Raw genomic sequence first — 25,941 nt, forward strand, 5'->3', positions numbered from 1 at the left:
ACAGAGACCTTATTAAGCTTACGGAAGTCAACACAAAAGCACAAGCTACCATCGTGCTTTTTAACAAGTACATTTGGGGCTCCCCATGGGCTGGTGGGCGGTGAAATAATGTCCGAGGCTAACATTTCGTCAACCGCCAGCCGAACGTGTTCTTTTTCCATAGGGCTCAGCCGGTAGGGATTCTGCCGGATGGGAGCGGCATCACCCGTATCAATGTGATGACTCAAAAGCATAGTGCGGCAGATATCAAATATCCCTTTGCTATAAACATCCGGCTGGTACTACACCCACATGTACGTGATGTCCGCGATGTAAGTACATCGCACGCCGTGCCTCTCTAGATCCGGCACCACACGGTGACATCCGTGATGTCACTACAATATGAACGTGTTTAAGCAAACAGATAGTCCACCGCCAGATTATCTAACTCATTTGAAGGCCAATGTAGACAAATTATAATTATCGAAGCTTCACCCCCCCCCCCCTGTTTCCTATGCATACGTGTATTGTCAGTAGACCCCCCATACGCAAGCGTACGCATTTGGGTTAAGCCCCCCCCCTCCATGCGTACGTACTAAATGGATGGCCCCTGTCCTCTCTCTCTTGTAGTGCCAATCTGCTCAAGTAGTGGCATCATCTTTCTGGCACCAATCTCTTTATGTCGTCGTCAAGCTGTTCTCTGTCAGGTCTTCCTCTCTTTCTGGTTCCTTCCATTTTTCCCTACCACACACTTTTTATAATCCTGTTGTTGTCCATACTACATAGTGCCAGTTTCCTTCTAATCGCTGCCGTCATCATCACCAGGTTGTCTTCTTCTGTGTGCAACCTTTTTCTTACTTCTACGTTGGTCATTCTTTGGGTCCATCTCCAATAGTTATTGTAGTTATTGTTATGTGGCAATGGGAGCATCAGAGTGCAGCCTTGTTAACCTCGTAATGTGGCTGAGTACCACGGTGGCGAGATGTTGACTACCTTGCCTGGTATGCAGGAGGTCGTGGGTTCGATCTCGACCTTGACGCCTGCTGTCTATTTGTAGTTTGTATGTCTTTCCTTCTGGCTTTTTTCTCCACATTTAGAATCATTATCACGCGTTTAGACTATCTGGCTGCTATGAATTGGCACGCGATAAGCCACTTCATTGCGCTATTATTTGTGACCAGGTCGCTTTGAAAAAGAGCCGAACAGATCAGTGGGCCTTCACTGGTAATAAAAAAAGGTTATTTTTAGTTTAGTTATCACACAACACACGCAGGCTTGAGCGTCACCACCAACTGTCGTGAAAGTCGTGTGAGGCTGCTCTCCTCCTCCCTTACATATGACGGGCAGATCTCTGATTGGTGATTTGTCGGGTGTCCGATATTATCATTATAGAGGCGCCACGGTAGCGAGATGTTTACTACCTCACCTGGTATGCAGGATATCGTGGGTTCGATCCTGATCCTAACGCCTGATGTATATTTGGAGTTTGCATGTTCTTTCTCTCTCCCCGTGGGTGCGTGGATTTTTCTCTGGGTCCTTCAAATTTTCTCTCCACGTTTAGAATCAACACGCATTCAGAGCAGTGTTCTTCACTGCAAGGCCCGCGGGCCACTGGCGGCCCCTGGTGGCCTATAATGCGACAACACCCTCCATCATCATCGTCATCGTGCTGCTGTCAAACCCCCAATGGTTTCAAACGTGTGGCGGCCCTCACATTGATGTCTTATCGACGAAAGTGGCCACCCTCTTAAAATTCGTGAAGAGCACTGTCCTAGAGTATTTGGCTGCTATGCATTTCCACGTGATGATAACCCACTTCGTTTGGCTATCATTTATGGCCAGTTGCACTTCTGAAAAAAGAGTTACATAGCTCTGTGGGGCCTTATCTGATCAAATAAAAATTGTGTAGTTCGTTTTAGTTGCATTGTACTACAGTGCCCGTGTCCCCCTCGACAGGGCCTTCAGCTAAGGATGCCACCACCATCCACGCGCTCTCCATCCACGTCAAGTCGCAGAGGCACTGCGAGCATGAGGCGTTCGGCAAGGTGAAGCTGAGAGACGGCGTCGAGCAGACGAGGGACGTGGCCGACTTGTCCGCGATGCCGGCCGAGCTGCCCCTTGCCCTCAGCCAGACGCCGCGGGCCCACCCCGGGCGCGCCAAGCCGTACGGCCACACCGCCGGGGCGGGGGCCGCATTCCCCAAGCACAGCGGCGACAAGCGCGGACAGGGCGCGCCGCCAGAACTCCTTGGCGGCGTGAACCAGGAGGAGGAGGAGGAGATGGCGAGGAAGGGATGCGAGCTGGCCAAGGAGGAGCGCGACCCCTACGCGGTGGAGGCGGCGGCGGCCGCGTCGCTGGACGCGGACGAGGCGGAGGAGGGCGAGGCGAAGTGCGCCAAGGAGCGGGACGAGGGCCACGCGCTGTCGGCCGGCAGTGACGGCGAGGAAGGGCTCATGAAGCGCAAGCAGCGGCGCTACCGGACCACATTCACGAGCTACCAGCTCGAGGAGCTGGAGCGCGCCTTCCAGAAGACGCACTACCCCGACGTGTTCACCAGGTACGGTGGGGCTCGCCGTGCCATTGTTTGGCAGAGCACTGTCTCGCCTGGTATACAGGAGCACTTCGGTTTGATCCTGACCCAGACGCCTGCTGTATATTTGTAGTTTGCTGGTCTCTCTCTCCCCATAGTTGCATGGATTTTTCTCCGGATTCTCCGGTTTTCCCTCCACATTTAGAATCGACGTGCGTTTAGAGTATTTGGCTGCCATACATTTCCACGTGATAAGCCACTTTGTTGAGCCATCATGTATGGCCAGGTCGCTTCTGAAAAAGAGCTACACAGCTCGGTGGGCCTTACCTGGTAAAATATAAATAGTTTGTAGTTTAGATATGGTGTGGTGCCCCCCCCGCTCCCTTGCCTGGCCCCTGCTTCGTCCTTCTGGCCCACGTGGCTTTCTGTTGACACGTGATGCGCAGCGAGCGTGCTATCACACGCTGAGTAGCAAACGAACTGAGCAAGGCAGTGGCGGTCGAGCAGTGGCGTCGAATCATCAAACTCGCCACGCCTGGTGACGGCTATTGCCTTATAGCCAGATGGCAGACGTTATAATATCGCACTCATTACACACAAAATGCTTGCTACAAATTAACCACAATAACTCGCTGATCTCGTCAAGAAGCATAAACCATCACGTGAACTCCGGTCATCCTCGCAGCAGCGGCTTTTGGCTGGCCATCGAACGAAGATGGTCACCGCATCGCGCAATTTCAGATGCGCTTCTGCGCTCTTCCGATATTAGGAAGCCACTGGAGCTATGCACTTTTAAATCATCATTTAGATTTCTTGAGAACTGATTTTTGTGCTTAGTTTCTTGTCCTTCTCCGCACTTCTGATTAGCACGGTTGTCTACATACGGTACAAAAAATTTAAACATACAGGTACATACATCTGGTTTGCTGACGTTTTGGGCCGGGGCCGTCCTTAAGAGCAGAGAAGTTGCGTTGTTGTAGTATTAAACGTGAGTGTTATTGTTGACGACGATACGGTAGTTTGTACGCACAGCGTTGTGGAAGCAAATTCGCGTAGGTTTTCTGTTTAATCAATGAATGTTGATTTTGTTACATGTGTAGTGAGTCCAACTGAATCGCAGAAGTTTCTCTTTAGAGGCAACACATTTATTGTAACATCAAGATGTTAACACAAAGGGGTAACTGCCCCTTTACCAGATACAGCCTAGGGTGGTGACCACCCAGCTAACTACCCTATACGTAGGAGTTACAGCTACGAAGGGTCAGACCCTCACTCGGGTCCCCGACCACGTGTTGATGCCTCGTAGGAAATAGAACTTCCAGCTTGTAGAATGCAGCGACCCCGGTCCCTCTCAGGGACCCACCTTATATCCTCCCGGGTCAGGGCCGCTCCACTCTCGGCCCCGCCCACCTTCTCGAGCATTCTAGCTCCCTCTTGATCCCCCTCGAGAGCTCCCCTGGAAACGTGATCACCTTCTAGCCCCCCCACCTGGGGCCTTCTCTGTGGACACTCCAGATCACGTGTCTACGGGGTCAATCAGAGTGCCATGGCCCAGGGCAACCCTGCCCCTGGGCCGACACTATCCCACTCCCCTTGTGGGAGCCCGCACTATGTGTGGTGCCCGTGCTATCCCAGCGCTCACCAAGCCCCGCTAGGGCTGGTACTACACCCTCCTACGGGGTGTACGCGATGACGGTGCATCGCACGCCGTGCTGTGTTAGAGCCGGCCTCACATAGCAACTCACTCAGTGCTGTCTGTGATGTAGGAACAATGCACGCCACGGCCCTAACGGGCCGGCACCATACAGTGACATCCCTGATGTCACTACAACACCCCCCCCCCCCTTCGTAGCATTCAGCCGTCCCGGCTGCAACTCCCCACTCCAAACACATTTTTTTTTATGCAAGAAAAACATAGTGTGCCTCAACAATAAAAGAACAAAAATATATACCCCAACTGACAGCGTGGGAGCGTGTGTACAAGGGGATCACGAAAACGAGTTTTTGAGCGAGTGCATGATGCCGGGCCCCCATGGGAGGTGGGCTCGCTCACCGTAGAGGTCCCGGGGGGAATTATTTAATTATACACAGTGTTCTGTTCCCACGCATGGTGGTAGCAGCAATACTTTCAGAAGCTTGATGCCAATATCGAGGTCTGCTGCTCAACTCCATAGTGGGTTTGCTATATGGTCCACTAGCGGGAAGTACCCGGCGTTGCCCGACCCACACACACAAACACATCGACCCACACACAACAACAACAACAACCGCCATTCGCCACTAAGTGGCGGTGACGTCACCACGACGCTTGTGCCAAGCCATGTGCACCTTGAGGCCACGTGAAGTGTCGAACGCCCGCTGGCAAGAGGTCACGGGGCAGACCCAGCAGGTGCCACGGGTTGACTGACTGAGATGACCGAGATGATTGGCTGATGCACCACCTGTGCCCCCTACTGTGCCAACTTGCTGTGCTTTAGCCACCCGGCGCTCCGTTCGTTGTTGTGAGCGTCGCTCCTCCGCCCTCCGTTGTTGTTGGAGGGCTACTGCCTCCAACTGTCCAGTAGCGTCCTTCATGAGCCTCCTCCACAGAGGCCGATCTTGACACCGCTGGTACCGGTCATCGGCAAGTCCACTCAGCTCCACGTCCTCCTGTACCACATCACTCCACACACACACATCAACTGACACACACACATGGACTTAAACACACACCGCACACATACACATGGACGTACACAAAACAGCGACTGTCACACACACACATTGACTCATACACACATTGAGGCACACACGAAAACTTTTATATAGACTAAATAAATTTGTAAATAATAGTTTTCTATGTACGTGACTTTAGCGAAGTAAGGGAGAGGGGAAATGCACGCGTGTATAATAAGTAAGTAATTAGGAGCGACCACGAGGGTGTTCCGCCATTTTGGTGCAAACATTTTCCGCGAGCAAGATCGGCAAATAAATGAAAGTCAACGATTACAAAATGAACCTAACCTACCTGTAACTATGCGTAGATGGGCACCAATCAAGCGTCATTGACATAACGTCAATGCTCAACCCCCGTACTGAGGGGGCAGGTGTAAATATGATAGAATGAAGACGTAATAGCAGAGTATATTTATTGGTTTGCCCCTGTGCAGCAAGTGATATTACGTGGCTGGTTATGCCTCAAGAGTAGAGAAAAAGGCTATTCTTCCTCTCAAATCTTGTTTTTGTGAGCAGGACAGTGATATTTATAAATGTACCTATTTTCAAAGAGAACACGTGTGCATAAGTGTGATGGCCTCACATAAAGACGTGGCCGCTAAAGCAAAGATAGTGGTAGTCGGGGAGAAAAAGCGTGCTACTTAGGGTAAAAAATTGCTCAATTCCTGTCATTAAACGAAACCTATGAAAGGAAATTTGTAATGAGTACACAGTCCTGGTAATACAAGTCTGGAGGGAGCTGTACATCTGTGTGTGTTACCTTGCGCAGTGTCCACACGAAAGAGAATTCCCCCCTCCCTCCCCACCGAACGCGTGTCAGTTGGGAGGGTCGAGCACTTGCTAGCTAATAAATAAATAACTAGAAACAGCATCAAATCGCTAATTAAACTACTTTAAAGGTGACGGATGCGAAATCGGAATAGCGCTGGCTCAGCACGGGGCTTATGGCGTGGTACCTGGATACTTTTTTAAAACGTGAACCCCACGGTTTGCAAGCCAAATCCTTCGCAAGTTCCGGCCACACACAGACACACAGACAGACAGACAAAACATGCCTTTTATAGGTAAGGGGCCGTCCATAAATGACGTCACGTACCTGGGGGGGGGGGGGGGGGTCAGACATTTGTGACGATGTGATGACGAACGGGGGGGGGGGGTGAGAAATGTGACGTCACATCAAAATGCGCAACTTTAAATAAACATAGACAATACGTTCTACTTAATTAAATATACTTCTTAATAAATGTTTTCTCCTGCAACATCAGAGTGCAGCGGCACCTTAAATACGCACTACAATGACAATAGTTTAAAGCGGTTTGAAGCATGTTTTATATTTTTTTGGGGGGGGGAGGAAGCTTTGTGACGTCATATTCGAGGGGGGGGGTCTGACTTTTTACGACGCCGTGTGACGAGGAGGGGGGGGGGGGTCAAAATCGTCCAAAATCGCGTGACGTCATTTATGGACGGCCCCTTAGCCGAGTGGCTTCACAACTCGATGCAAAACAAATGACACGCGCCGAGTGATCCGGGAGGAGTGGGGGGGTGGTGGGGGGGGGGGGCAAGGGGGTAGGGGGGGGGGGCTCCTCCGTGCATCTGGGGCTGCTACTCGCCGCGCCTCGTGTCTGCCCCCGCCCCATGGAGGAGACGTCTCCCGCGCTGTCATCAATGCATCCGGAGTGCATTGACGAGAGCGCAGCTCTAGGGCCAGGCAGCACGTGAGGCTCGCTGCTTCACGTGCAGAGTTTCAGGCGGGTCGGTCTCGAACTCTGGCACGGCACCACACGCATTCCATGCCGCACTCTGTGATCCCTCACCTATACTGTACATACTGTACATACCGCGTCTATACGGTAATAGCCCCGTGTGTTTATCGGCACTCTAAATGTATTGCTACAGAAGAATATTGCTGCTGCTGCTGCTTCATCTAAGCTGGACTACAAAGATTGACCAACGTAGAAGTGAGACAAATTTCGATTTAAAGCTTTCTTGACTGCAGGGATTCATCTTCTTGGTTCTTTCGGTAAAGTCACGTAGAAGGGAAATAATAAAAATAATAAAAATAAAACATAATAGAAGAATATAATAATATAATAGAAGGGAAAGTTTGCAGGTAGAAGAAGGCAAACTGGTGATGATGCAGGCGGTGCTGAGAAGGAACCCGGCGCTATGTAGGATGGACAACAACAGGGACATTAAAAGTGTTGTTGTTCGGAGAAATGGAAGGAATCAAAAGAGAGGAAGACCTCGCAGCGAACGTCTTGACGGCGACACGAAGAGATTGGTGCCAGAAAGATGTGGCCACTACTTGAGCAGATTGACGCTACAAAACAGAGAAGAAAAGTGGAAACATGACTAAATGTGCAGTGGACACATCAGGGCTACCTGCCCATGGATCGTGATGATGACAATGACGATTATAACAATCATTCATGTGTTGGTGATGTTGCTGCGTGGGCAGCTGGTGACCAAGCGCGATTAACCAAACAAAAAAGGACTTGGTGAAAACCGCTGTGGCTTTAAAATGAATACAATGTTACGCGTTGACGTTTCGGGCAATGGACCGTCTTCATAGCCCGTGAGTTGACACGCATGATCGCACGGTGAGTTATAGAGAGTATTACGTCGGGGATGCGTTCTTGAAATGTGCAACGGCGAATATCGACACGACGCAAATCAAAGTGGCAGGTGGAGGTGAAGGCTGAGAGGGGACGGATTCTGGAAAGGACGGACGAGGCTGTCAGTAAGTGTGGGTTGAGGCGACGCCAATCGGGCAGTGGCGGTGTTAATAATACATTGACAACGTATTCGCCAAACGCTGTAAACGGGGCAGACGTAAACCCAGTGATACCTGTATATATATTTTTCAATATTTGTCAATAATAACCCTGTGCGTGTGTGGCCTTAGAATAAAAAAACCTCGACCTATGTAATAGGTGACGTTTTTGGCAATGGCCCTTTAGTCATAGCATGCAAATGTAGAGGCCAGAAGAGAAATCGAGTGGATGATAAGAGTTGGAGTCTACACTGGTTTACACCATCGGGTCCTGGTGGGAATTACATTTTACGCAAATTATGTAGCTGATGACCATATGCATAGTTACATGAATAGGTGTTGATTAACAAACTCTTCAACAATCAATAATTATATTTAATTTATACAACAGTCCAGAGAACAATATGAATACATCCTTTAGGATAAAAGAAAATACGGCTTATATGGACAGGCGTATGTTGTACTCCAGTGGTAGTGCCTTACGCCGATAACCGCTACTCCAAGCCAGCCTAACGGCATCCTGGTCCCTTCCACCCGAGTTAGATTTCCACTCACGCCCAATAACGGTGACTTGCGACTATTTGAATGAATACCCCCCCGGTGTGGTGGTGTGTACAAAACGCCAGCACTGGGGAGACAAAGGCGGCCGTGCGTAGTGTTTGCCACACACACACCCCGCTCGCGTGTCGTGCCAGCATTCCAGAGGTGCTCGCTTAGAGCAATACTTGCCCCAACCGTGTTGTTAAATTATCGATAACGGAGGGGTTTTTTTGGGTTAGATCGCGTAAATATGTGTCGTTAAACCAACCACCACCCGATAGTCAACTAGTAGGGATTGTCACCTAAACAGAACGTGCCAATTAGTTACTACTTCAGCGCACCGGTGTGTTGGAGAGTAAACCCACAACATTTACAATTCGAGTACTGTGACATTTCGTCCACTTACAAAACAAGCAAAGTCACTGATTATCGACAATATTGGTGGCGGAATCCGACTACGTATTAAACGGCCTTGTTAAAGGCTGCACGGGTGGGGTTGTTTATCTTTGTGAACATCTTCGTGTGGCGATACTGGGTTAGTAATGTTGTCTGTCGATGTGTCTCTGTCTGTGTTTCTAGAGAAGAGCTGGCCATGAGGCTCGACCTCACGGAAGCAAGAGTACAGGTGAGAGAGACGCGTCATCGTGTTTGAACAAATGAGACACGGGGGGGGGGGGAGTGGCTGGGGGAGGGGTCACATCCACCACGTGACACAAGCGAGTACCAGTGCTAGGCCGGTCACGTGCGTGTGTGCCAGTGCCGTTGGTGATATACAGGGTAGCCCAAAAGTCAGGGAATATCGGGTAATTATATTTATTTGAAAAAATCACGTAGGGTTATTTAAATTATTGTAATACATCACGTAGGGTTATTTCATTAGGTTTAACAAACCACAGAGGGTTATTTTATTTATTTGGACACATCACGTAGGGTTATTTTATTAGGTTTAACAAACCACAGGGGGTTATTTAATTTGTTTTAACACATCACGTAGGGTTATTTCATTAGGTTTAACAAACCACAGAGGGTTATTTAATTTGTTTTAACACATCACGTAGGGTTATTTCATTAGGTTTAACAAACCACAGAGGGTTATTTTATTTATTTGAACACATCACGTAGGGTTATTTCATTAGGTTTAACAAATCACAGAGGGTTATTTTATTTATTTGAACACATCACGTAGGGTCATTTCATTAGGTTTAACAAATCACAGAGGGTTATTTTATTCATGTTAACACATGTTCAAATTGACTTACATTTACATGAATGAATGATGCATGGATTCACTTTGTGAAATTAATTTAGGACTTTTTAAAGATTACAGCTGCCTTTAGTATACGTAAAAATAATTAAACACCTTCATCTTTAGTGATTTTTTTTCCAATTTTAATTGTCATCAGAGAAGGTTAAAATATATGAAATGCCCTTACGTGTCATTCGTTTTGGGCCACTGTATAACAAAGCTATATGTCCACACTTTTGGGCCACCCTGTATAACAACCCTGTGTGCCATGACTTTTGAGCCACCCTGTACTTATGTCACTGCCCTTCTCTTTGATGCTACACGCGGGATGGTGTCCACCCTTCTCCAAAAAAACTCTTAACAACATCACAGCCGTGCCTGCTTCATGATACGCGTTACAGGGTGCACCCGTATCGTTTACAACTTTGATAATGGTGCTGGTTGTCTCTGGTCGTTTGACGTTTTGGGTTCGCTACTTAGCGATCGCGTTCAAACAACGTAAGAAATAATTTCTCTCTGAATAGGGTACTCTGTCAATCAAGGGATTAATGCGTACACACCTGTTGTATTACACACGTGTTGTTGTTGTGTGTGTGTATATATCTTACCAGAGATGTTTATCGGCAGCGATAATGATTATCACGCTGCGCTACGAACCTGGCGGCACGAGTTCGATTCTCGCTCATTCTTAACACCGGTGACGATTATCTGAACCAGTCCTGGGCCTCTTCTAGGTCGATTCAGTCTCAAATGAGTATCTGGACGTGGTCCTGTCCACCCACCCTCTCGTGTGCCGTGCCGGCCTTCATAGGTGCTTGCTAACAGCACTTGCCCCAACAGTCTATTAAAGGCTATACGGGGAGCTTTATCGTTGTTTATACATAGATACAATATTCACATGCAAGTAGTGCTGTATATATTCTGTTCAACAAATGCTGCTGGACGATGTACGGGTCTGGAAGAGCAATAGGCTGATGGACTGAACCATATTTGTGTATTCAGCTTCTGTGAGCAGTTAGGGTCATTGAATAATTTAGCCTTCAATTTAAATCTTTTATCAGTGCACCTGTTGACTCCGAGTGAAATGTCATATTCCGGGGGTACAGCGTCACATTCAATTGAAGTCCTGAGTGCGATCACTGATGCCAACATTACTTATAAGTCGCGAGTGCCTTGTATACACGCTGTACGATCATTAATGCAAACCACGGTGACGAGATGTTAACTACCTCGCCTGGTCTACAGGAGGTCGTGGGTTCGATCCCGACCCTGACGCCTGCTGTATATTTGGAGTTTGCGTGTCTCGCTCCCCTTAGTGAGATGTTAACTACCTCGCCTGGTATGCAGGAGGTCGTGGGTTCGATCCCGATCTTGACGCCTGCTGTATATTTGGAGTTTGCGTGTCTCTCCCCGTGGTGAGATGTTAACTACCTCGCCTGGTCTACAGAAGGTCTTGGGTTCGATCTCGACCCTGACGCCTGCTGTATATTTGGAGTTTGCGTGTCTCGCTCCCCGTAGTGAGATGTTAACTACCTCGCCTGGTATACAGGAGGTCGTGGGTTCGATCTTGACCCTGACGCCTGCTGTATATTTGGAATTTGCGTGTCTCTCTCCCCGTGGTGAGATGTTAACTACCTCGCCTGGTCTACAGAAGGTCTTGGGTTCGATCTCGACCCTGACGCCTGCTGTATATTTGGAGTTTGCGTGTCTCGCTCCCCGTAGTGAGATGTTAACTACCTCGCCTGGTATACAGGAGGTCGTGGGTTCGATCCCGACCTTGACGCCTGCTGTATATTTGGAGTTTGCGTGTCTCTCCCCGTGGTGAGATGTTAACTACCTCGCCTGGTCTACAGAAGGTCTTGGGTTCGATCTCGACCCTGACGCCTGCTGTATATTTGGAGTTTGCGTGTCTCGCTCCCCGTAGTGAGATGTTAACTACCTCGCCTGGTATACAGGAGGTCGTGGGTTCGATCTTGACCCTGACGCCTGCTGTATATTTGGAATTTGAGTGTCTCTCTCCCCGTGGTGAGATGTTAACTACCTCGTCTGGTCTACAGGAGGTCGTGGGTTCGATCTCGACCCTGACGCCTGCTGTATATTTGGAGTTTGCGTGTTTCTCTCCCCGTGGTCGCGTGGATTTATCTCCGGGGTTTCCCTCTACATTTGGAAAGATGCTTTTAGAGTATTTGGCTTCTATAAATGTCCACATTATAAGCCACTTCGTTGAGTTATCATTTGTGGCCAGGTCGCTTCTGAGAAAGAGCTACATAGCTCAGTGGGCCTTACCTGGTCAAGTAGAAGATAGTTTAGTTTTAACTCAGGCACGCGTAGTAACCGATGGCAGCGTAAGACACACACACAGACTGCACCCAGCAGCACCCAGTCGGGTTGCAATGAGAAGTAAGAGGAGGAATCACTCGGCACGCTCGGCGTGTGTCCATGTGGTGTCGGCTACCTTCTTCCCTTTCTAGCGTTTCCACAACAACACGAGAACCCCACACACCCGAATTGTGCTGCAATCATTCGCGCAGTGTGCTGTGATTGACGCGTAGAGTTTGCGTAAAAAGCGTATTCCCGATGTTCAATTCGTCTTCTTTTGTATGGCTGCAAATGTCGATGCATAGCAACGACTACAATGTCACATTCAGCTGGTCAAGCCAGACAACCGCGTCAGGAGGAGCGGAGTGTATCATCATCGCTGTGATGTCTCCTTCGTGTTTATGGATCGGGCATTGCGTCGTTATACGTCGTACGGTCCGTTCTGGATGATCACAGTCGCACATTGGAGAGTTTTTTTAAAAGTGTCTTTCCGTCCACATCTGCTGCCATAGTTTGTGCAAATGCAGATTAGGGTGGACCATGAGCTTCGTGGAAGATCAAACCTATGGATCTTCCGAGTTGGGTCTTTCACAAGCAGTGATTGTTTGTGAGTTCGTTTGACCTCCGTACAGCTCTGCAAGCTTCATGTGGGGTTGAGTTCGCATTGTTGAAGGTATTTACTGCGATTGAATGGAGTCCACTGCGTGTGGTTTAACATACACTTGATACAGCACATTTATCTGTGACGGTCCCACCTGATGACGGAGACTTGTGTTGTCTTCGAAACGTCGTGATTATTATTATTTTATTTTTTATTAATTTTAATTTCATTTTTTTACCTACATAACTTTACCGAAAAAAATAGGAGTATGAATCCTTGCAGTCACGAAAGCTTCAAATCTAGAATAAATACACACGGTGAATGCATGTGCCGCTGTGCTGCTCAGTGAAGTACACACACAGCAAGTGCACGTGCCGCTGTGTCAGAGTCGAGGTTCTGGTCTCTCCGTGTTGAGAGTCGTGATTTTGCTGCCTGTGAGTTCAGAAGTCGAGGTTGTGGTCCATGGCGAGGTGCGAGTCGAGGTTTCAGTTCAGCACCACGGACAGCGCGCAACTCACGTTGGTGGAAAGTAGCGGGGAGCAGCGGGGGAGCAGAGGGGAGCTGCCGGGTTAGTGACCTCTAAGTGACCTCTAACCCGGCAGACAGCGAGTCGCACGCGCCGGCGGTCTGCCTGGCTACAGCCGGAACATTCACACAGCCCGCAAAATTCGTTCAGGCAGTCTCCACAAAATGCTCGTCGTATTGTTAACTTGTAGCGCGGCGTACGCCGCCACCAACACACAGTAGTCACTCGCTGTCTGTAGAGAGAGAGACAGAGAGAGAGGACGACTCAGAGGCGCGAGGAGGAACCAGAGATGAGCGAAAATGCGGCGGCGGTAGCAGCAGCAGCCCACGCGATAAGCCAAGCACCAACAATTGTGCCTCCAGCACCGCGGTCCTCTATATATATGAATTGTTATTGGACAGTCTAATGAGTGTTCATACACGTTGGAGGAAACCCGAACACTCGGAAGAAAACCCACGCGTGCGAGGGAAACACACTCGATTCCCTACAGACGGAACAGGTGGAGTCCCACATGTTTGCTGTGCCACCTTCACCTGGCACAGCCAGGGAATGGCTCCTCCTCAACGCCCACGGGGAAGGGAGTTTCACAACAACATCTGTGCGGTGATCCACCGACCCTCGAAACTGCCTCCACAGCATGTACGTATGTTGAACTTCTTTCGCACCGTACGTAGCCAACCGTGCTAATCTCAGGTGCGGGGTGCTGGGTTACAGTCCACGCCACGTGTGGCGTAGCTAAGTGTTCAGGCAGCGAGGTGTTAACTACCTCGCCTGGTATACAGGTCGTGGGTTCGATCTCGACCCTGACGCCAATTTTGTGGAGTTTGCATATCTCTCTCTCCCTGGTCGCGTGGATTTTTCTCCGGGTCCTCCGGATTTTCACTTCACAACTATAAACACGTGTTTAGAGTATTTGGCTGCTATCAATTTCGACTTGATAATCCACTTCGTTGAGCTATAATGTGTGATAACCAGGTCGTTTCTGAAAAAGAGCTATGTAGCTCAGTGGGCCTTACCTGGTAAAATATATTTTTTAAATAAAAAAAATAGTTTAGTTTTAGAGCTGTCCACCTTGGCAACCCGGAGTAGTTTAGGTGACCTACCTGGGTAGGCGTTGTCCGTGGACTGGAGTTGCAGTCACTAGTAGCGGTAACGAGCTTGGGATAGGCAGGGGGTCACTTGGCCCCCCTAGTGGCCAAAGCGACGAGTGGGGGCCCTCTTGACAACCACCATGAGATGTTTTCAACAGTGCAAGAGAACAAAACACGATTTAAAATGGAGCGCCGCCACAGCGTTAAATGTTCGAGACCGTGAGCGTCACGGTGTGATTAGGCAAGAGGAGACGCGATCTAGAATAACAGCCTCTAGGTGCAACCGTGCGAAGAGACAAATCAAATATTGGGGGGCTCCACCAGGCCGATTGCCGCACCCCCTGAGCTGATAATGTCGTCACCACGCCACTGGCGATCACAAATGAACGGGGCAGCGTGGGGCATGGACGGCTTGGGATGTGCACGGGACGGGCGGTGGAACTCCTCAAGACAGCGGCTCTGCCTGACTGTGACTGCACAATATGGAACTCTGATGTATACTGTGCTGGATATATAAATACATAAATACGCGTAATAAGGAAAAACACTCAACACGTTTGTCAATTTCACTGCACGTGGCCTTAATGGGAAAATATAAAATAGGCGACGTTTCGGACAATGGCCCTTTTTAATAGAAAAATATGGACATTCTGCTGGATATCTGCGAAAAAGAGCTTTATAGCTCATCAGATTCTTGATTCTAATAAATAACAGGTGACAGGGTTATTTACTAAAGTGTTGAGGAGTTCACTTCACGTACCTGCATCTTCAAGAGTGCGTGTACCCGTACAGCCCCTGTGAAATCAACACACTCTCTGTAGACGCTTATGAATGAATAGATCATTTTTTTATCACAACACGTAAGTCCACGTATGTACTGTATATGAGCTATGAACTTGGGCCATTGCCCGAAACGTCGCCCATTATATGTATATATGTTGGGTGAGCGAAGTCCCGTGTTGGGGTCGAGCGAGACGCTACAAATCAAAATATTTATACTGGAGGAATCCGATGAGCTACTAAAGCTCTTTTTCAAAACAGATGTCCAGTAGTTTTCCACGCTCGAACTGAGATTGTCGCTCTTTGTTGAGCTGAGAAATTCTCGCTGCGAAAAAAACAAAGATCCCCAGTATAGCCTCAAAGAGGCTGTTGGGGCAAGTGCCGTTCGCGAGCACTTACCCCCAACCGTCTCGATACACAACAACGATAGCCAGTTGTGGTGACGTCCCCACAGCGCTTGTGCCAGACTAGGTGCACTTTGAGACCACGTGAAGTATGGAAGGCTGTCGCTGCTGGCACGAGGTCACGGGAGAGACCCCATGTGCCATGGGTTCACTGACTGAGATCACTGACAGATGCACCACCTGCGCTCCCTAGTGCTGCGTTTTAGCCGCTCGGCGATCCGCTCGTTGTTGTGAGCGTCGCTCCTCTGCCCTCTGTTGTTGTTGGAGGGCGGCTGCCTCAAACTGCCCAGCAGCGTCCTTCACGACCCTCCTGCACAGAGGCAGATTTTGACACCGCTGGTACCGGTCATGAGAAAGTCCACTCAGCTCCATATCCACTTGTACCACATGATTCAATATTTTCTCTAGCCGTGCCGCGCCCGTTAAGCCCCATCTATCCGGCCAAACAGAAACTGCTTGGGTATACAAAGAGAAATATCCCTAAATAGTACTTAACAGACTGCTGTGGCATCTCCTCTTAGCGAATACCTATGAAGGCCGGCACGACACACGAGGGGGTGGGCTGCCAGAACCACGCTCTGCCGCCTTTAGCATCCCTAGTAGCGACGTTCACACATTGCACGAGGTACTGTACTTATTTAAGGCTGTGTCGACCCAAGGAAGGTTCAGATATCCGTCACCGATGTTGGCCGTGAGCGGCAATCGAACTTGGGTTCGCCGGGTTTATAGAGCGGCGCGCTAACCACTGCGCCACCGCTCCGTCACCCGCACGCACGCACGAGTCGAGTCCACGTAACTGGCACCGCTTCTGTGACTGCGCGCGATGGAGCGGACGGGCTTCAGAGTCGAGAAAGAGAGGCGCTTTCCACCGCGATTGGTGAGAACGCCGTCACAGGGGACGTCCCCGTCAGCCCCGTGTGGTTGGTCCGCGCACGGCGAGGAAGGAGAGGGTGGCGGCGGCGTGGTGGAGGGGAAGGGCCCTTCATCCAGCAGTGGATTGACCATGGCTTGACCATGGCTTGACCATGGTTATTGTGATGGACCTGTGCAGTGGTGCTGAGTGGAAAACTCGCTGAGTGTAATATCGGATGATGGGGGGCGCGGTGGCGAGATGTTAACTCGCTCGCCTAGCACGCGGGAGGTCGTGGGTTCGACCCCGACCCTGACGCCTGCTGCATATTTGGAGTTTGCGTGTCTCTCTCCGGTTTTTCCCTCCACAACATTTTGAATCAACATCACGCGTTTAGAGTGTTTGGTTCCTATACATTTCCACGTGATAAGCCAACTTCGTTGAGCTGTCATTTGTGGCCATGTCGCTTTTGAAAAAGAACTACAACGCTCAGTGGGCATTGCCTGATAAAATCGAAATAGTTTAATTTAATAATTTTGTATTGATATTAGCAGCGTTACAGCAGTCGTGACATCGAACCATCATAACACTTCATCGCGAAATGAATATTTCACCACCACTGCCGTGTGCGAGATAATTGTTGGGGGCAATGCAAATTGTTTTTACCGATATCGTCACGGCCCTGGCATGCATTGGGGATGAGCTGGTGACGCAGTGCGGAGGGTGGGTGGTGAGGTGGAGGGGGGAGGGGTGGAGGGGGGGAGAGGTGGAGGGGGGGATGGGTGGATGAGTGGAGGAGAGGGTGGTGAGGTGGATGGTGGTGAGGTGTAGGGGGAAGGGGTGGAGGGGGTGGTGACGTGGAAGGGTGGAGGGGGTGGTGGAGTGGAGGGGGTAGGAGTGGAGGGGGTGGTCAGGTGGTGAGGTGGTGAGGTGGAGGAGTTGGAGGGAGGAGGAGTGGAGGGGGTGGTCAGGTGGTGAGGTGGAGGAGGGAGGGGTGGAGGGGGTGGTGAGGTGGAGTGGAAGGGGTGGTGAGGTGGTGAGGTGGAGGGGGTGGTGAGGTGGAGGGAGGAGGGGGTGGTGGTGTGGTGAGGTGGAGGAGGGAGGGGTGGAGGGGGTGGTGAGGTGGAGGGGGGGGGGGATTACCCCCGCCACCCGTATGGTCGCTCGGGAAAGACGGGGGGGGGGTACTTTTTTAAGTGAAGTGGAGGTAATCGCCACGGCGAGACGTCTGCCAGGTAAGACTCAACGCTTTGGCCAGTGACACGTTGTGTGTGTGGCCGTAAACGAAAAAATAGGCGACGTTTCGGGCAATGACCCTTCTGCACAGTACGTCCTCCAGAGGATAATTATGAACGCGCTTCAGAAACCCAGTTTACGTGGGTGGCACCACAGTGAGCCGATCGGCAGACAGGTCGCCAATGACGGCGGGGTAAAGCGTGAGCATCATCCACCTCTTCCAAGACGTCTGGCCAGCGTGGAAGAGTAGGCCAAGTACGCCCTAGAGCCTGTCTCTTTGCGGAGGCCCTTCCGTGAGCGGTGGCGCGGGCAAGGAATTGCAGGGCTGCGCCTTTAGCTTTTGTCTAATTTCGCTTGGCCAATCGGCGTCCTCTCACGGTGACGGTGCTCGCTGCTCCGCGTCGCTTCCTCCTTCTGCTGCGCTCCTCGCGCCCTGGGAGCAGGAAGCAGCGAATAAGCGGCGGCCTCGGTGATTCAGCCGCGGAGAAGACGTCTCGCAGTGTCCGCAGCCAACGGCGCAGTGAACATGTCTCCGTGACTCGAGCATTGCACCTCCCGATTAGCACGGTTGGCTGCACACGGTGCGAAAGAAGTTTTACAAACAAACATACATGCCACGCAGCCGAATTCAGTCCACCAAAAGCCACGTACCAGCCCACCCACGCAACCCACCCAAACGCATCCACGCACCTTCCCAACCACCCAACTCTACCCACCCATGTATCCACTCATCCAGGCACTCAACCACCCACCCACGCACTCACACACGCACCCATCCACGGATGCACGCACTCACGTATCCACCCACCCACCCACCCACTCAAGCACCCACGCACGCACCCATCCACGTATCCACCCAGCCAGTGGACGGACGCGCGGTTTCTCAGCGAGCGTGGAAACTCGTCCCTGACACGGCCACCCCCGCGCCCGCTGACTGAACGCGCAATAACGCGCCTAATTACACGCGGGATGCAATTGCGCGTGAACGATGTGAAAATTGCGATTTCTACCCACTCCCTCACCCTCCCTGCAACAAAAAAAAATCCCATACATCGCAGGAGTGGGGCCAGCTGCGTGCAGCACAAACGCGCGCGAGGCAATTGGGAATCGGGTCACGTGGCTTTCTCTGCGCTGCAGTCGAGCAGCCGCATTCAGTTGGTCGAGCGGTCCAACTCCACCGTGGCCGATGGGAATAAAAAAATCGCGGTTCAACAATGGAAGGAAAGTGTCCTCTCGCTGGATAATTATCCGTCCGGGCTTAAATCAATCGTTCATCCGTCGCGCATAGTCGGCGAAGGACCGTTGCGTCAACTGCGTGAGTGAACTGCTCTTGGCTGCCATACGTGGGCGTCTCGAGTGATTTGTTTGATCTACGGATCACGGGGGGAAGGCGACCACAGAGAGGGCGGCGCATATTCCTTTGATGGCCGCAGTCCACTTCGAAACTTGGTGAATCTGCCCTTAGCACTCATCAGCACCGCCGTGGCTGGTTAGAAGAGTGGCCACGCGGTGTTGTGGTTCCACGTGTTGGGAGGCAGGAACCGGCACCAAGGACGCGCAACGATTTGTCCATTCAACGTTTGTTTGCGATCGTCTACACGAAACGTTGTGTCCTCTCCGTTTTGCAATCGGACGTCTCGCCCTGTCATCCTTCCGCCCGCGTCCCCTCCAACCCCTCTCTCCGCCTCGTGTCGCCCGCCACAAACCACGTGGTGTACCCCCACGCTCGCGTAACCCACGCTGCGTGCGCGCGCGTGCACTGGCGACTCCACGTCAAACAGACTGGAGCTGCTGTCACCTCGCCTGCCCGCGTGCCATTGGGCGCCACGGTGGCTAGGAGATGTTAACTACCTCGCCTGGTATACAGGAGGTCTGTGTCTCTCTCATCATCATTGTCATGGTGGCTATGAGATGTTGACTACCTCGCCTGGTATACAAGAGGCCGTGGGTTCGATCCGCGACACGAACGCGTGGTCGCGTGGATTCTTCTCCTGGTCCTCCGGTTTTTCCCTCGATATTTGGAAACATGCGTTTGTATTTGGCTGATAATTGTTTTTTTTACCCTCTTATCTGGCAACAAAACTAACACCTTTTTTTACAATGAGTCATGTTTGCATTGACCACAATACCTGCAGTCGGAATGCAAACAAAAAACATAACTCTGATAATGTATGTACTGTGAGACGAGGCTCTAAAGAAAGCTGTCTTGGGTGTGGACCAATCAACTTCAAGGACAGTGCATACATTATCAGAGTTTTGTTTTTGTTTGCATTCCGACTGCAGGTATTGTGGTCAATGCAAACATGACTCCTTGTAAAATAGGTGTCAGTTTTGTTGCCAGATAAGAGGGTAAAAAAAACAATTGTCATATTTTGCTATTGGCAAATGAGGTTCCAATGGTGTATTTGGCTGCTTTACATTTCCACTTTATAACCCGCTCTGTTTGGCTATGGTTTGTGGCCAGGTCGCTTCTGATAAAGTACTACATAGTTCAGTGGGTCTTACCTAGTAAAATAAAAATAGTTAAGTTTCGTTTTAAAATTCAGCGGCACAAGCCACGTGCACGGGGGTACCATTTTCTTTCTCCTGTCACCTCAGAATCTTCATCAGAATATTTATTCAGACAGGAGAAATCCGATGAGCTATGAAGCTCTTCTTCACAGATGTCCAGTCTGGGCGGGTCACCTACAGAACTCGTAACAGGTCACTCTCAGGTCAACTTGGACACCAAAATCGACGTTTTTCCACTTGGGGGTACACGCTTGAGGGGCCGTCCATAAATGACGTCACGCACCTGGGGGGGGGGGGGTCAGACATTTGTGACGATGTGTGACGAGGAGGGGGGCGGTGTTTGAGAAATGTGACGTTACATCAAAATGCGCAACTTTAAATAAATATAGACAACACGTTCTACTTAATTAAATAGACCTTTTGATAAATGTTTTCTCCTACAACAGAGTGCAGCGCCACATTAAATGCTCACTAGTTTAAAGCGATTTGAAGCATATTTTATTTGGGGGGGGGGGCAGAGCTTTGTGACGTCATATTTGAGGGGGGGGTCTGACTTTTTGTGACACCGTGTGACGAAGGGGGGGGGGGGGGCGGTCAAAAATCGTCCAAAATCGCGTGACGTCGTTTATGAACGGCTCCTGAAGCCTGAAGGCAAAGGAGTCACATTTCAAGAGACCGTGGAATCCACTCTTAGACGACCCCCCCCAACTCCCACGCACGTCCAGCAACCCACGGGCGAACAGCCCCCGTGACGCCCGCCTTGCCAGGGGCCTCGTTTGTCTACTGCTCATTGAGTCGTGTAGCCAGGCTGGGTCACGATTGGGCAAGGGCTTCGTAGCTCCACCGCTGCCGCCACGACTCTTCGCCCAGGGCAGGCAGAGAGCACACACACACGCACACACACACGCACACACACGCACACACACACACGCACACACACACACACGCACACACACACACGCGCACACACACACACGCACACACACACACACACGCACACACACACACGCACACACACACGCACACACACACACGCACACACACACGCACACACACACGCCGATGTAGACGCAGAGCGATAACTTCAAAGTCACATTCAGGTGGTTAAGCCAGATAGCCACGTCAGGAGCAGCGTAGTGGATCATCGCTGTGATGTCTCCTTCGTATTTGTGGATCGGGCATTTCGTCGTTCAAGTTCAAGTTCATTTATTAGGTATAGCCCTGTGAGCCATTCGGCTCTTGAATCGGGTGCAACCGCAACAAACAAAAAACAAAAACATGAACAATAAAACATCTTAAAGTGAATATGTGACTAAGTGCAAACAGAAAATCCAAGAAAAGACAGCAAAAATATTGCAGAAAAAAATCAACGTACACTAACGCTGTTATACGTCGTATGGTCGTATGGTCTGTTCTGTTCTGGATGACCACAGTCGCACGCGAGAGATCTTTTAATTTTCCATTTGTGCATCAGGTATCCGCATCTGCTGCCGTGGTTTGTGCAGTGGATCGGATTAGGGTGGACCATGAGCAGATTCGTGGAAGATCAAAACCCGGGATCTTCTTAGCACGCACTTAGAGATGTCTTGACCTACCGCTACGATAACAACAAACGATTACATGAATATTTTAAGAATGCACACGTTTATTTCGTTGTTTATTTTCCAAATCTACAATCAAGGAGAAGGAGAATTAAAATAACTTCATGTGATTATAAGAATTGAACGGATTTTTTTATTTTTCATTAAGTTATTTTAATGATAATTATCATACCGTCTGTCACACTATTCCAATATTGAACATGCAGGCGACTGTTATACTTCGCGCTCTCTTTACTGCCCCGTACATCAGCCACCGCTTCTCCTCTTCCCCACCCCTCGTGCGTTTAATTCAAAGAAGAGAGCGGCCGACCCTGTCACATTCCAGCCACAGAGCTTGACGCATATGGCCCGTGACGTTGGGCCGCGTGTTTATTGATGGAAGTTCGTACCACGCGTCGGATATCGTGAATGGGATTTTTTAATTTTGGTCACAGCCAGTTGCACTTGATGTGGACTCCACGAGGTGAGATCTTGGAGATTGACAGTTCTTTTGTGTTTCTTCCATTTGCGAATAATCGCACCAACTGTTGTCACCTTCTCACCAAGCTGCTTGGCGATGGTCTTGTAGCCCATTCCAGCCTTGTGTAGGTCTACAATCTTGTCCCTGACATCCTTGGAGAGCTCTTAGGTCTTGGCCATGGTGGAGAGTTTGGAATCTGATTGATTGCTTCTGTGAACAGGTGTCTTTTATACAGGTAACAATCTGAGATTAGGAGCACTCCCTTTAAGAGTGTGCTCCTAATTTCAGCTTGTTACCTGTATAAAAGATACCTGGGAGCCAGAAATAGTTCTGATTGAGAGGGGGTCAAATACTTATTTCCCTCATTAAAATGCAAATCAATTTATAACGTTTATGACATGCGTTTTTCTGGATTTTGTTGTTGTTATTCTGTCTCTCACTGTTCAAATAAACCTACCATTAAAATTATAGACTGACCATTTCTTTGTCAGTGGGCAAACGTACAAAATTAGCAGGGGATCAAATACTTTTTTCCCTCACTGTACGTCGCGTCTTTATCTCGAACCTCAGCAGTGTGGTGACGAATCTCGGCCCCGCGTGAGACTGCACACGCGGCTTGTCGAGACGCGCGTCTGTGGCGGGATGTGTTGACACTGTTGTTCGTCTGGAGCGGAGCTCTGTTGATTGTTTATCCTGTTGGCAGTGAGTTCTGGCGTGGGTTTCGTGTCAATAATGTGTTGTTGTTGTTGTCGCTGCTGCTGCTGCGTGTGGGTTGGCGAGCGATGTCCCTTTAGCTGCCCTCACTCCCGACGGGCCTGGGCTGTGGTGGTTCTTGTCACTAAAACTAAACTTTGTAGTTTACCAGGTAAGACCACTGAGCTTTAGGGCAACACGGAAACTCCAAAAAGATAGCAGCAGGCGTCAGGGTCGGGATCGAACCCACGACCACATGTGTACCAGGCGAGGTAGTTAACATCTCCTAGCCACCATGATGATGAGAGAGACACGCAAACTCCAAATATACAGCAGCAGGCGTCAGGGTCGGGATCGAACCCACGACCTCCTGTGTACCAGGCGAGGTAGTTAACATCTCCTAGCCACCGTGATGATGAGAGAGACACGCACACTCCAAATATACAGCAGCAGGCGTCAGGGTCGGGATCGAACCCACGACCTCCTGTGTACCAGGCGAGGTAGTTAACATCTTACAAACTCCAAATATACAGCAGCAGGCGTTAGGGTCGGGATCGAACCCACTTCTAATGTATACGCTGCATTGTTTATTTACGCTCTCGGTTGACATTAAGTCCCATCCGCATATTCAGCAGCCCCAAAGATTCCTCCTCAAGTGCGTGTTTGGACCCAGCCCGAACGGGGCAATGGGATCGCGCGACCAGGCCACTTGAGCCCGCTGTGTTGTCTAATGGCCGGGCACGTTCTTTGTGCCAGTCCCAGTCCGTCACTGCCTGCGGTGTTGTCCACATTGGGCATGACGCTCGGTGGACGGAGGGTGGTCGAGAAGATTGCATCAAATGTTTCGGTTGGCACGCCGGGAGATCGAATCCCCACTCCCACTGCATCTGTCCCACACCCAGCGATATGCAGGTGGTCCCCGTTTTAGCGACGTTACAATGCGTTCCTAGAACTCCCGTCGTAAATCAGGCCAGAGTTTCCCATAGGGGCCGTCCATAAATGACGTCACGCGATTTTGGACGATTTTTGACCCCCCCCCCCCCATCGTCACACGGCGTCACAAAAAGTCAGACCCCCTCAAATATGACGTCACAAAGCTTTGCTCCCCCCCCCAAAAAAAAATAAAACATGCTTCAAATCGCTTTAAACTATTGTTATTGTAGTGCGTATTTAATGTGGCGCTGCACTCTGATGTTGTAGGAAAAACATTTACTAAAAATTATATTTAATTAAGTAGAACGTGTTGTCTATATTTAAAGTTGTGCATTTTGATGTGACGTCACATTTCTCACCCCCCCCCCCTCGTCACACATCGTCACAAATGTCTGCACCCCCCCCCCCCCAGGTGCGTGACGTCATTTATGGACGGCCCCATAGAAACATGAGAAACATCACTTCGTCTAAGTTTTTTTTAGCCATATCTAACGGGGTTTCATCGGTAAACATCCACGCAAACAACTTGAGAATAACAAAAACCCCACGCAAAGTCCCATCGGAAAGCAGGCCGACTCTTGTTCAGTATGCGTTCGGAGTGGCGTCGGAAGATGCGTCGTAAATCAAGTGCATATTTCGTAAATAGAGCTATGGTTGCATTGTATAAACGTCGTGAATGTGGGTTGTCGTAAATCAGGGACTCGCCTGTAGGCTGTACAAGTTTCCTTCGCTGTTATGCGGGTTCGGTTTGTGCGATTTCACCTACCGAGTTCTACCTAAAATTTTCTGTATTCTGTGGTTTGAATTCATTCGCATGCAGCTATGCGGTCGAACACGGGACAGCATTGTATACTGTGTGTACTGTTTATTGTATGTGTACTGTGTTTACATTGTGTGTACTGTGTTTACTGTGTGTACTGTGTTTACTGTGTGTACTGTGTTTACTGTGTGTACTGTGTGCATTGTGTGTACTGTGTTTACTGTGTGTACTGTATGTACTTTGCGTAGTGTTTACTGTGTGTGTACTGCGTGTGTGCTGTGTGTGTACTGTGTGTCCTGTATGTGTATTGTGTGTACTGTGTGTGTACTGTGCATACTATAGGTGCTTCTCGACAGGCAGCGGTCCCCTTAAGTTGGCACTTACCTGCAACGACTACTTGGAGCGAGTGGGAAACCTGCACATGGATTATCCCAGGGTTCGTCTATCGACACGCTGGTCGCGTGTAGCGGTGGGGTAAAGTGTGGGTACACCAAGGCCGTAGCCATGGAGTCAACATTGGGGGGGCCCAAATCTTCCAGGGGGTCTGGGGGTCCCCCCCCGAAAAAAAAAATCTAAATTTGAAAACGAATTTGCTGCCTAAAATATAAAATAATTCACTAACACATAGGATGGACTTTTTATTTACTTTTTACAATAATGTCCAATAGTGTATTGTATTACATGGCTCTGTTTTTTTCTTATTTACCTTTTCTTGTTTCATTGACTGTAATTGCAGAGATTAGGGATTAATAAAGTACAACCATAACCACAATCATATAAACAGAAATCTATTTTATAGGGGGGGGGGGGTGGACATTTTGAGCATATTTGAATATATATTATAATTACGGCCTTGGGGTACACCCACTTCTGCATGCATGGAAGAGGAGACCAAACACTCTAGAGAGCAGGCTTTTCCAAACGCCATTCATCGCGGCCCACCACCACTCTATACCAATGTACTCCCCATTCAAGTTAACTCCTTCCACGCTGCACGCGCCAGATGATTGTTAAACACGTCCCACGCGACGCACGAAGCAATTAACGCTGCCTGCGTTAATAGTGCCGATCCGCACCCAGTGTGCGTGTACACGTGCGCGTGTATACGTGTTCCGTGTGCGTGTGCATGTGTTCAGTGTGTGTACACGTGTTCCAATGTGTGTGTGTGCATGTGTTGAGTGTGTGTACACGTGTTCCACGTGTGTGCATGTGTGTGTGTACACATTCCACGTGTGTGCACGTGTTCCGTGTGTCTACACGTGTTCCAATGTGTGTGCATGTGTTCCACGTGTGTGCATGTGTTGAGTGTGTATACGTGCACCACGTGTGCGTGTGTACACGTTCCACCTGACGCAGACGGCGGTTCATTGCTCAGCGCGTCACCTGGGGACGT

At 49.8% G+C, this 25,941-nt stretch overlaps 1 protein-coding gene across 2 annotated transcripts in view; it reads left to right on the plus strand.

The window, feature by feature from the left end:
• ARX (aristaless related homeobox) overlaps positions 1-25,941 on the plus strand; it is a 60,408-nt gene that overhangs the window by 22,289 nt on the left and 12,178 nt on the right. The window contains exons 2-3 of one of the 2 annotated variants that reach the window (XM_061570436.1): positions 1,945-2,536; positions 9,117-9,162. In XM_061570436.1, coding sequence (XP_061426420.1) covers positions 1,945-2,536; positions 9,117-9,162 — 638 coding nt within the window. Of the gene's footprint in view, positions 1-1,935; positions 2,537-9,116; positions 9,163-25,941 lie in introns of both variants that reach the window. The other variant, XM_061570435.1, reaches the window with a different exon arrangement.

This window comes from Lethenteron reissneri, chromosome 45 (genome assembly GCF_015708825.2).
Source record: "Lethenteron reissneri isolate LAM-NWPU_2019-01 chromosome 45, ASM1570882v1, whole genome shotgun sequence".
In the NCBI taxonomy this organism is placed as follows: Eukaryota; Metazoa; Chordata; class Hyperoartia; order Petromyzontiformes; family Petromyzontidae; genus Lethenteron; species Lethenteron reissneri.